Source organism: Bombina bombina, chromosome 6 (genome assembly GCF_027579735.1).
Source record: "Bombina bombina isolate aBomBom1 chromosome 6, aBomBom1.pri, whole genome shotgun sequence".
NCBI lineage: Eukaryota > Metazoa > Chordata > Amphibia > Anura > Bombinatoridae > Bombina > Bombina bombina.
In genome coordinates this window covers 1,128,396,673-1,128,410,397 of record NC_069504.1, presented here as the reverse complement: position 1 = coordinate 1,128,410,397, position 13,725 = coordinate 1,128,396,673, and the positions used below count along the sequence as shown (strand labels likewise).

At 40.0% G+C, this 13,725-nt stretch overlaps 1 protein-coding gene across 1 annotated transcript in view; it reads right to left on the bottom strand.

The window, feature by feature from the left end:
* ST8SIA1 (ST8 alpha-N-acetyl-neuraminide alpha-2,8-sialyltransferase 1) overlaps positions 1 to 13,725 on the bottom strand; it is a 137,586-nt gene that overhangs the window by 44,205 nt on the left and 79,656 nt on the right. The window contains exon 2 of the mRNA XM_053719101.1: positions 2,570 to 2,714. Coding sequence (XP_053575076.1) covers positions 2,570 to 2,714 — 145 coding nt within the window. The remainder of the gene's footprint in view (positions 1 to 2,569; positions 2,715 to 13,725) is intronic.

Genomic DNA, 13,725 nt, shown 5'->3' with positions numbered 1-13,725 from the left:
AAAGTCCTGCCTCTGGGTCAGAGGTCATGCCATGTGACACACGCTGCTTATGTAGCATTCTATATGAAGGACACAGATCATTACCGCTGCCAGACACAGGGAATACAGATTGTGATGCGCACACTGGATGAGGAACACAGCTATTTGTTACCAAGACGAGGGAGTTCAGGAAAGGAGGAAACAGCTGTGTGTGTTTAATGGTACAGGACAGTCAAATTAAACACTTTCAGGATTCAGTTAACATTCTAAGACTGTTTTAAATTCACTTCCAAAATCAATATGACTGTTTTCATGGTATCTTTGTTGAAAAGGATATGTACATATGCTCAGCAATGCACTACTGGTAGATAGTTTGTGATTTATGGCTATACACATAAGCCTCACACAAGATGTCTTTGTCTCACCAGATGTGTTCAGTTAGTTCTCAGTAGTGCATTTCTGGAACAAAAACTTTAACTATGTGCTTAATTTCTTTGCCGGAGTTAAACGCACAGTTATGAGCAAAGTTCATTTTCTATTTGCAATTTTTTTGTCCCTTTAAGATAGAGTGTAAAGGCCTGATGGTCAAACACTTCAGTATGGAGAGAAATCTATAGCACACAATAAATGTTATATAGGTCGGAGCTATTAGACGCCGGGAGGAACTAACAAAGGGTTGCAGATGGATGGACCTATGATTTTATTGATGAGCTATCATTAATCTACTAGTTTTTTACTGAGCATTCTCACGTTTTAATAAAGCTACTCTTACATCGAGTTGCACTGTTCTCCATTTCTTTTTATTCCTCCTAGAGAATGTCTAGAAATGTACTACATCCTACTTACGTATGGTCACATTTATCTGAGAATGCAACATTCTACACAGCGATTGGTTAGCTCAGATAACAAGCTCATTTATATCTGTCCCTCATTAGCCAAAGCAAGGAGACCAGGAACATGGATCAGACTTTTCAAGTGGTACAGCCCTGAACTGATCTTGATTTTCAAAACCTTGTAAATGTTGCTAACAAAATAGCTGTTATGTGAATTTATTTATTTACAATGCAGCACTTACTTGCTGATATACATTATACAATAGATACACACAGTCACACATTCATGTACACACACACACACACACAATGTAACATATTTACACATTCATGTACACGCATAAACATGTAGACATACACACACACAAACATGTACCATTGTGTGTGTCTACATGTGTGCGAACACACACTGTCACATGTGCACACACACACACACGTCACGCCTATGTACATACAAACACGTACATGCGCTGCCACACACACACACTCACTGTCACACATATATACATGTAGACACACACAATGGTACATGTGCGCACACATACACAGTCACACATATACATGTAGACATACACTGTCACACACAATGGTACATGTGATCACACATACACACTGTCACACACACACACTGGTACATGTGATCGCACACACACAATGGTACATGTGATCGCACATACACACAATGGTACATGTGATCGCACATACATACACTGTCACACACACACACACACACACTGGTACATGTGATCGCACATACATACACTGTCACACACACACACACACTGGTACATGTGATCGCACATACACACACAATGGTACATGTGATCGCACATACACACACACAATGGTACATGTGATTGCACATACACACACTGTCACACACACACACAATGGTACATGTGATCGCACATACACATACACAATGGTACATGTGATCGCACATACACATACACAATGGTACATGTGATCGCACATACACACACTGTCCCACACACACACAATGGTACATGTGATCGCACATACATACACTGTCACACACACACACACACACTGGTACATGTGATCGCACATACACACACTGTCACACACACAATGGTACATGTGATCGCACATACACACACAATGGTACATGTGATTGCACATACACACACTGTCACACACACACAATGGTACATGTGATCGCACATACACATACACAATGGTACATGTGATCGCACATACACACACTGTCCCACACACACACAATGGTACATGTGATCGCACATACACACACAATGGTACATGTGATCGCACATACACACACACACACACACAATGGTACATGTGATCACACACACACAATGGTACATGTGATCGCGCATACACACACAAATGGTACATGTGATCGCACATACACAATGGTACATGTGATCGCACATACACACTGTCACACACCGTAAACTTGAAAAAAACATAAGAGGCGGGTTCCCTGCATTGTGTGATTTATATTACTCATGATAACTATACAGGACTAAGAACAGGGCCAGCAACAACCTCATAGTACCAAATGAGTACTGATTAACTATTACTATGTTATGGTTAGAAATGCATTTTAGACTCAAGAACATCCCATTGGCTCAGTCTGAAAAATCCCAGGCGCTAATTTTACTACAAAAGAACACCTGTGTCCTTGTTATTTGCTAACAATAAGGTTTAGTTCTGTTCTTTGCATCTTTAAAACATATGTCAATAAAAGGACAGTGGAGTTTTTTACTGACCTGAGGAAAGAGATTGTATGTTGTGTTGTCAATAGGAAGTGAATACAGGAACTCGCCATCAAACCATAGATTCTCTCCTAGCGGCGTATTTACTTTTGTCATAGAGAAGAGATGCCCCGGGTCACAGCAGTCATTTAGCAGTTTCCTATGAATGAAGATAAAAAGGACTTAATAGCTGACCCCAAAACAATGTCCAGTTCTACTATAGGACACAAATCTATAGGCTTGATGCAGAAACTTGTGTTACAGAACGTGCCCCTCAGGTACAGAGATACAAACTCGTTCAAGTTGTGCATAGAAGGAAAATTAATGGAAAAAGTCAACTTTAATGGTTCAGATAGAGCATGCCATTTTAAAAGGGACAGTCTACTTGAAAAATGTTCTTGTTTTAAAAGATAGATAATCTCTATTATCCATTCCCCTGTTTTGCACAACCAACATATTAGTATACTTTATAACCTCTAGGTTTCCCTGTTTCTAAGCCCTGCAGGCCGCCCCTCATCTCAGTGCTTTTAAAATCTTAAAAAAACAGACAGTGCTAGTTCATGTGTGCCATATAGATAAAATTGTGCTCACTCCTGTGGAGAACAATAATGGTTTTGGCTAAAATGTCTGTAAAAGCACTGAAATAAGAAGGCAGTCTGCAGAGGCTTAGATACAAGGTAATCACAGAGGTAAAAAGTGTATTAATATAACTGTGCTGGTTATGCAAAACTGGGGAATGGGTAATAAAGGGATTATCTATCTTTTTAAACAATAAAAATTGACAACTAGACTGTCCCTTTAACAGACTTTTTAATGTACTTTTATTAACAAATCTACTTCATTCTTTGTTAAAAAAAAATGCATACGTATGCCCGGGAGTAGCAATTCTCTGCAGGAGTTAGCTGCTCATTGGTGGCTATACACCCATGCCTATGGTACACATACTGCAGTAAGTTTGGGGTTGGTCACATATCTCTAACAGTGCCACATTATGCTAGAAAAAGTCACAAAAATTGTACAAATAATAAATAGTTTGATAATAAATACTAGTCAATTTATAACTAAACGTAACGTTTGCAACTGGAGGAATCACCTCTTGCAACCAGAAGTAACCTCCATATGTTTTACACGTAATACACGTAATAGTATAACAATGTACTGGTGTTAGACATTATTGTACAATAAACGTTATGACATTGATGGATAACGCTGACTGTATGTAATAAAAACACTTGTGTCAGTCACATTTCAAATGATATTTGTATGTATATATTGCTGCTTATAGTCAAGAACGTAACAGATTCAAGGACAAACTACTGAAATATAATCCAATTCAGTAATAAAATCCATTTGGTGAATAACTAACTATACGTCTCCGTTTCATAAAACTAGAAGATTTCCTACAGTATTCTCCAAACAGTGTGCCCACTGTGGCTAAGCATTCTGGGTAGTCACATGCAAATGAGGTTAACAATGCATCATCTTTTTCATTTTGATCCACTTAAAACCTAATTGGGCAAGATTACAAGTGATGCGTTAACTGTTGCACGCAAATGAAAAGGGTTTTATTGCAGCTCTTTATGTGCGTCGGAAGAAGCGCTGTATTATGTTGGTTGAGCACTTTACACACCAGCAGGACACTGCCTCCAGCCTATCATCTGTGGCCAGCACACCAGCAGAATCCTCTCAAACCAGAACTAGGAAATCCACTACATTCACTTCAGCTCCCTCATCCAAGAAGCCAAAAAAGAAATAAATATTCTTATAGTTCACCATAAATCTTGTCCTCTGTTATTTACCATATAATTGTCATCCACACCCATGTTAGGTATGTTTTAGTACAGTAATATTGTTAAAACATAATATGACCTGGGTGGAAATGGCAATAAACACAGGTAATATTATCATGTTTATGACATATTCTTGTACTATAAATCACATTCATAAAAGTTGTTTATTAAGGGTACATATAGTAATATTCACACACAAAAAAAATGTATCTCACATCCAATATAAATTGACACATTGGTATATATAATAGTGATGTTACTGATAGGCTGTGCATTATCAGGTGTTAAAAGGCTGCAGGCGAGAGGTTGTGTTGTCTGTGATTGGTTTGACACAATTGCAAAGAGGTGGCCTTCAAGAAGGTCTTAGAAATTATCATATGAGCCATCCTAGGTTTAGCTTTCAACTAAGAATACCAAGAGAACAAAGCAAGTGTTAGGATTCAATCTGAAAGTAGTTTGAAATAACATGCCCTATTTGAAACAAGAAGGTTTTCATTGGACTTGACTGTTCCTTTATATATTTTGGCATCAATGCCAAGCTGTGTTAACATTAGAATAAATTACACTCCAGTGGGTTCTAAAGAGATGAAGGTTATACAATTATGATTTCCCATTGTTCTCTCCTCCAAGTATTGTTGATTGTTTTGAGAGTAAATTTAAAGTAAATAAGCAAGTATATGTCCACAATGTGATAAAGTGATGAGATCTGATTCTACCTACAAGCTCAATCCATTTAATTAGGTTGTGGCTTCAAACAACAAAATCAGCTATTTCAAATACACAAATAAACCTTAAAAAACCAATATCATAGTATACTGTCCCTTTAACCTTGAGATGCTGCTTAAATGTATGTGCTTGTTAAGGCTTTCAGGGAGTTACGTTGCTTTTTTTGTCAGTGCAAGGGTTGCTGCGCCTGCAATATGTGGCGAGATGAGAATGGAGTAGATTTTCTGAATTCTGCGTGCGTAAGTCCTTACGCTGTATATTGGATACCAAATTGTGCGGCTGTTCTATGTTAGTCGACGGGGATAAAAATTACGGTCGAAGGGTGAAATATACGTGCGTAACTTGTATGCTACGCCGCATATGTAATACCAAAATCACGGCTGCAGCACCCAATAATGTGTTAAACTTGTCTTCATACACTATATATTTTGTATCATTCATACGATAAGCAACATTTTAACTTCATGTTTTTTTAGCATGAAAACATTGTGAAGTAAAGACAGGATTGTGTCAAATTAAAATATTATCCTTAGTTCCCCTTTGCACACAAGTGTAGCACTTTATCAGTTTTTTAGATTGATTTTCAATGTCGAACATCACATCTCAGCTCAAGGCTACAGTACAAAGCAAATGGGAATCTGGGGAGATTTAGGGACAAATTTATCAAATTTGTTCTTCCAGCTATGAAACCAGCTGACAGACACAAATTATTGGTGTGAAATACTTTAACAGTGGGAGATAATATGTTTTTGTTAATAAAAAGCATATGAAAATCAAAATTACGTAAAAAAAATACTTCTATTATTAAATGAAGAGGCTGATCATAATTGAATGCTTGTTGTTGTCATCAAACAATGATATCTGAGCATCGGAAAGGTACTGACCATATGATTTTCCAGCGATTACAATCGTAAAAAAATTCTGCTGCTAATACCACTGACTTTCTATATGTTTATGTCACGAAAACAACTTAAAATTTTATCTTGATTGTTAATCGCAAAATTTCCTGATCCAAATCAAGTTACGCAGGATTAAGGACAAAGAAAATGGCGATTTCTGGGGAGGGCTGTTTGAAGGATCTGTATCCTGATAGATCACTTTTATATAGTGTGTAGTAATGCTAATAGGTGACATGTATGCAATTAGCTTTCTTTGCTTCAAAACCACAGGGACAGTATGGGCCAAATTAAGAGTGGAGCGCTAACAGTTAGGCAAGAGCGAAAAGGGATTTAATCGTGGGCATTTGGGCACGTCAGTTTTAGCGCTCGTATTACAAGTTGAAAGTAGACGCGAACACGTGAGTGCAATCCCAATTTACACTTGAATGATAACTGCATCCTAAGAGCTATTTAAAAAAGGAACAGTTACACTCATAACATGACTAATAAACATTATTTGAAAAAATACTGCACACAAAAGTTATAAAAGGCTCAAGGATATGAGGTCTCAGGTGTTAGAAAAAACAGAATTTATGTTTACCTGATAAATTACTTTCTCCAACGGTGTGTCCGGTCCACGGCGTCATCCTTACTTGTGGGATATTCTCCTCCCCAACAGGAAATGGCAAAGAGCCCAGCAAAGCTGGTCACATGATCCCTCCTAGGCTCCGCCTTCCCCAGTCATTCGACCGACGTAAAGGAGGAATATTTGCATAGGAGAAATCATATGATACCGTGGTGACTGTAGTTAAAGAAAATAAATTATCAGACCTGATTAAAAAACCAGGGCGGGCCGTGGACCGGACACACCGTTGGAGAAAGTAATTTATCAGGTAAACATAAATTCTGTTTTCTCCAACATAGGTGTGTCCGGTCCACGGCGTCATCCTTACTTGTGGGAACCAATACCAAAGCTTTAGGACACGGATGAAGGGAGGGAGCAAATCAGGTCACCTAGATGGAAGGCACCACGGCTTGTAAAACCTTTCTCCCAAAAATAGCCTCAGAAGAAGCAAAAGTATCAAACTTGTAAAATTTAGTAAAAGTGTGCAGTGAAGACCAAGTCGCTGCCTTACATATCTGATCAACAGAAGCCTCGTTCTTGAAGGCCCATGTGGAAGCCACAGCCCTAGTGGAATGAGCTGTGATTCTTTCAGGAGGCTGCCGTCCGGCAGTCTCGTAAGCCAATCTGATGATGCTTTTAATCCAAAAAGAGAGAGAGGTAGAAGTTGCTTTTTGACCTCTCCTTTTACCGGAATAAACAACAAACAAGGAAGATGTTTGTCTAAAATCCTTTGTAGCATCTAAATAGAATTTTAGAGCACGAACTACATCCAAATTGTGCAACAAACGTTCCTTCTTTGAAACTGGATTCGGACACAAAGAAGGCACGACTATCTCCTGGTTAATGTTTTTGTTAGAAACAACTTTCGGAAGAAAACCAGGTTTAGTACGCAGAACTACCTTATCTGCATGGAACACCAGATAAGGAGGAGAACACTGCAGAGCAGATAATTCTGAAACTCTTCTAGCAGAAGAAATTGCAACCAAAAACAAAACTTTCCAAGATAATAACTTAATATCAACGGAATGTAAGGGTTCAAACGGAACCCCCTGAAGAACTGAAAGAACTAAATTGAGACTCCAAGGAGGAGTCAAAGGTTTGTAAACAGGCTTGATTCTAACCAGAGCCTGAACAAAGGCTTGAACATCTGGCACAGCTGCCAGCTTTTTGTGAAGTAACACAGACAAGGCAGAAATCTGTCCTTTCAAAGAACTTGCAGATAATCCTTTCTCCAAACCCTCTTGAAGAAAGGATAGAATCTTAGGAATTTTTATCTTGTCCCAAGGGAATCCTTTAGATTCACACCAATAGATATATTTTTTCCATATTTTGTGGTAGATTTTTCTAGTTACAGGCTTTCTGGCCTGAACAAGAGTATCAATGACAGAATTAGATAAGATCAAGCGTTCAATCTCCAAGCAGTCAGTTGGAGTGAGACCAGATTCGGATGTTCGAACGGACCTTGAACAAGAAGGTCTCGTCTCAAAGGTAGCTTCCATGGTGGAGCCGATGACATATTCACCAGGTCTGCATACCAGGTCCTGCGTGGCCACGCAGGAGCTATCAAGATCACCGATGCCCTCTCCTGATTGATCCTGGCTACCAGCCTGGGGATGAGAGGAAACGGCGGGAATGCATAAGCTAGTTTGAAGGTCCAAGGTGCTACTAGTGCATCTACTAGAGTCGCCTTGGGATCCCTGGATCTGGACCCGTAGCAAGGAACCTTGAAGTTCTGACGAGAGGCCATCAGATCCATGTCTGGAATGCCCCACAGTTGAGTGATTTGGGCTGTATAGTCCCCATTCCACTGACTGAGCATGCACAGTTGTAATGGTCTTAGATGAATTCGCGCAAAAGGAACTATGTCCATTGCCGCTACCATCAAACCTATTACTTCCATGCACTGCGCTATGGAAGGAAGAGGAACAGAATGAAGTATTTGACAAGAGTTTAGAAGTTTTGATTTTCTGGCCTCTGTCAGAAAAATCCTCATTTCTAAAGAGTCTATTATTGTTCCCAAGAAGGGAACCCTTGTTGACGGAGATAGAGAACTTTTTTCTACGTTCACTTTCCACCCGTGAGATCTGAGAAAGGCCAGGACAATGTCCGTGTGGGCCTTTGCTTGTGGAAGGGACGACGCTTGAATCAGAATGTCGTCCAAGTAAGGTACTACTGCAATGCCCCTTGGTCTTAGCACCGCTAGAAGGGACCCTAGTACCTTTGTGAAAATTCTTGGAGCAGTGGCTAATCCGAACGGAAGTGCCACAAACTGGTAATGCTTGTCCAGGAATGCGAACCTTAGGAACCAATGATGTTCCTTGTGGATAGGAATATGTAGATACGCATCCTTTAAATCCACCGTGGTCATGAATTGACCTTCCTGGATGGAAGGAAGAATTGTTCGAATGGTTTCCATTTTGAACGATGGAACCTTGAGAAACTTGTTTAGGATCTTGAGATCTAAGATTGGTCTGAATGTTCCCTCCTTTTTGGGAACTACGAACAGATTGGAGTAGAACCCCATCCCTTGTTCTACTAATGGAACAGGATGAATCACTCCCATTTTTAACAGGTCTTCTACACAATGTAAGAATGCCTGTTTTTTTATGTGGTCTGAAGACAATTGAGACCTGTGGAACCTCCCCCTTGGGGGAAGCCCCTTGAATTCCAGAAGATAACCTTGGGAGACTATTTCTAGCGCCCAAGGATCCAGAACATCTCTTGCCCAAGCCTGAGCGAAGAGAGAGAGTCTGCCCCCCACCAGATCCGGTCCCGGATCGGGGGCCAACATCTCATGCTGTCTTGGTAGCAGTGGCAGGTTTCTTGGCCTGCTTTCCTTTGTTCCAGCCTTGCATTGGCCTCCAGGCTGGCTTGGCTTGAGAAGTATTACCCTCTTACTTAGAGGACGTAGCACTTGAGGCTGGTCCGTTTCTGCGAAAGGGACGAAAATTAGGTTTATTTTTGGCCTTGAAAGACCTATCCTGAGGAAGGGCGTGGCCCTTGCCCCCAGTGATATCAGAAATAATCTCTTTCAAGTCAGGGCCAAACAGCGTTTTCCCCTTGAAAGGAATGTTAATCAATTTGTTCTTGGAAGACGCATCCGCTGACCAAGATTTTAGCCAAAGCGCTCTGCGCGCCACAATAGCAAAACCAGAATTTTTCGCCGCTAACCTAGCCAATTGCAAAGTGGCGTCTAGGGTGAAAGAATTAGCCAATTTGAGAGCATGAATTCTGTCCATAATCTCCTCATAAGAAGAAGAATTATTATTGAGCGCCTTTTCTAGTTCATCGAACCAGAAACACGCTGCTGTAGTGACAGGAACAATGCATGAAATTGGTTGTAGAAGGTAACCTTGCTGAACAAACATCTTTTTAAGCAAACCTTCTAATTTTTTATCCATAGGATCTTTGAAAGCACAACTATCTTCTATGGGTATAGTGGTGCGTTTGTTTAGGGTAGAAACCGCCCCCTCGACCTTGGGGACTGTCTGCCATAAGTCCTTTCTGGGGTCGACCATAGGAAACAATTTTTTAAATATGGGGGGAGGGACGAAAGGTATACCGGGCCTTTACCATTCTTTATTTACAATGTCCGCCACCCGCTTGGGTATAGGAAAAGCTTCGGGGGGCCCCGGGACCTCTAGGAACTTGTCCATTTTACATAATTTCTCTGGAATTACCAAATTCTCACAATCATCCAGAGTAGATAACACCTCCTTAAGCAGAGCGCGGAGATGCTCCAATTTAAATTTAAATGTAATCACATCAGGTTCAGCTTGTTGAGAAATTTTCCCTGAATCTGAAATTTCTCCCTCAGACAAAACCTCCCTGGCCCCCTCAGACTGGTGTAGGGGCACTTCAGAACCAATATCATCAGCGTCCTCATGCTCTTCAGTATTTTCTAAAACAGAGCAGTCGCGCTTTCGCTGATAAGTGGGCATTTTGGCTAAAATGTTTTTGATAGAATTATCCATTACAGCCGTTAATTGTTGCATAGTAAGGAGTATTGGCGCACTAGATGTACTAGGGGCCTCCTGTGTGGGCAAGACTGGTGTAGACGAAGGAGGGGATGATGCAGTACCATGCTTACTCCCCTCACTTGAGGAATCATCTTGGGCATCATTTTCTCTAAATTTTGTGTCTTACATAAATCACATCTATTTAAATGAGAAGGAACCTTGGCTTCCCCACATTCAGAACACAGTCTATCTGGTAGTTCAGACATGTTAAACAGGCATAAACTTGATAACAAAGTACAAAAAACGTTTTAAAATAAACCGTTACTGTCACTTTAAATTTTAAACTGAACACACTTTATTACTGCAATTGTGAAAAAGTATGAAGGAATTGTTCAAAATTCACCAAAATTTCACCACAGTGTCTTAAAGCCTTAAAAGTATTGCACACCAAATTTGGAAGCTTTAACCCTTAAAATAACGGAACCGGAGCCGTTTTTATATTTAACCCCTTTACAGTCCCTGGTATCTGCTTTGCTGAGACCCAACCAAGCCCAAAGGGGAATACGATACCAAATGACGCCTTCAGAAAGTCTTTTCTATGTATCAGAGCTCCTCACACATGCATCTGCATGTCATGCTTCCCAAAAACAAGTGCGCAATAGAGGCGCGAAAATGAGACTCTGCCTATGATTAGGGAAAGCCCCTAGAGAATAAGGTGTCCAATACAGTGCCTGCCGGTTATTTTACATAATTCCCAAGATAAAAATAATTCCTCAAGGCTATGGAGTATAAAATATGCTTATATATAAATCGATTTAGCCCAGAAAATGTCTACAGTCTTAAAAGCCCTTGTGAAGCCCTTTTTTTCTTTCTGTAATAAAAATGGCTTACCGGATCCCATAGGGAAAATGACAGCTTCCAGCATTACATCGTCTTGTTAGAATGTGTCATACCTCAAGCAGCAAAAGTCTGCTCACTGTTCCCCCAACTGAAGTTAATTCCTCTCAACAGTCCTGTGTGGAAACAGCCATCGATTTTAGTAACGGTTGCTAAAATCATTTTCCTCTTACAAACAGAAATCTTCATCTCTTTTCTGTTTCAGAGTAAATAGTACATACCAGCACTATTTTAAAATAACAAACTCTTGATTGAATAATAAAAACTACAGTTAAACACTAAAAAACTCTAAGCCATCTCCGTGGAGATGTTGCCTGTACAACGGCAAAGAGAATGACTGGGGAAGGCGGAGCCTAGGAGGGATCATGTGACCAGCTTTGCTGGGCTCTTTGCCATTTCCTGTTGGGGAGGAGAATATCCCACAAGTAAGGATGACGCCGTGGACCGGACACACCTATGTTGGAGAAAAAGGCTGGCAGGGTACACATTTTGTGTACATATGTATTTGTATAAATATACAAGTCTGTATATATATACAGTTGCAAGAAAAAGTATGTGAACCCTTTGGAATGATATGTATTTCTGCACAAATTGGTCATAAAATGTGATCTGATCATCATCTAAGTCACAACAATAGACAATCACAGTCTGCATAAACTAATAACACACAAAGAATGAAATGTTGCCATGTTTTTATTGAACACACCATGTAAACATTCACAGTGCAGGTGGAAAAAGTATGTGAATCCCTAGACTAATGACATCTCCAAGAGCTAATTGGAGTGAGATGACAGCCAATCAATGAGGTGAGATTGGAGGTGTTGGTTACAGCTGCCCTGCCCTATAAAAACACACACCAGTTCTGGGTTTGCTTTTCACAAGAAGCATTGCCTGATGTGAATGATGCCTCACACAAAAGAGCTCTCAGAAGACCTACGATTAAGAATTGTTGACTTGCATAAAGCTGGAAAGGGTTATAAAAGTATCTCCAAAAGCCTTGCTGTTCATCAGTCCACCGTAAGACAAATTGTCTATAAATGGAGAAAGTTCAGCACTGCTGCTACTCTCCCTAGAAGTGGCCGTCCTGTAAAGATGACTGCAAGAGCACAGCACAGACTGCTCAATGAGGTGAAGAAGAATCCTAGAGTGTCAGCTAAAGATTTACAAAAGTCACTGGCAAATGCTAACATCCCTGTTAGCGAATCTACAATACGTAAAACACTAAACAAGAATGGATTTCATGGGAGGATACCACAGAGGAAGCCACTGCTGTCCAAACAAAACATTGCTGCACGTTTACAGTTTGCACAAGAGCATCTGGATGTTCCACAGCAGTACTGGCAAAATATTCTGTGGACAGATGAAACCAAAGTTGAGTTGTTTAGAAGAAACACACACCACTATGTGTGGCGAAAAAGAGACACAGCACACCAACATCAAAACCTCATCCCAACTGTGAAGTATGGTGGTGGGGGCATCAGGGTTTGGGCCTGCTTTGCTGCGTCAAGGCCTGGACGGATTGCTATCATCGAAGGAAAAATTAATTCCCAAGTTTATCAAGACATTTTGCAGGAGAACTTAAGGCCATCTGTTTACCAGCTGAAGCTCAACAGAAGATGGGTGTTGCAACAGGACAATGACCCAAAGCATAGAAGTAAATCAACAACAGAATGGCTTAAACAGAAGAAAATACGCCTTCTGAAGTGGCCCAGTCAGAGTCCTGACCTCAACCCGATTGAGATGCTGTGGCATGACCTCAAGAAAGCGATTCACACCAGACATCCCAAGAATATTGCTGAACTGAAACAGTTCTGTAAGGAGGAATGGTCAAGAAGTACTCCTGACCGTTGTGCACGTCTGATCTGCAACTACAGAAAACGTTTGGTTGAAATTATTGCTGCCAAAGGAGGTCCAACCAGTTATTAAATCCAAGGGTTCACATACTTTTTCCACCTGCACTGTGAATGTTTAGATGGTGTGTTCAATAAAAACATGGCAACATTTAATTCTTTGTGTGTTATTAGTTTAAGCAGACTGTGATTGTCTATTGTTGTGACTTAGATGATGATCAGATCACATGTTATGACCAATTTGTGCAGAAATCCATATCATTCCAAAGGGTTCACATACTTTTTCTTGCAACTGTATATATATATATGTATATATATATATATATATATATATATATATATACATATATATATATTCATTCATTAATTAATTAATGTATTTATAGTTATAGATTAAATTGTACTAAAATACCATCAGATATATATAGAAATATAGATTTATGAAT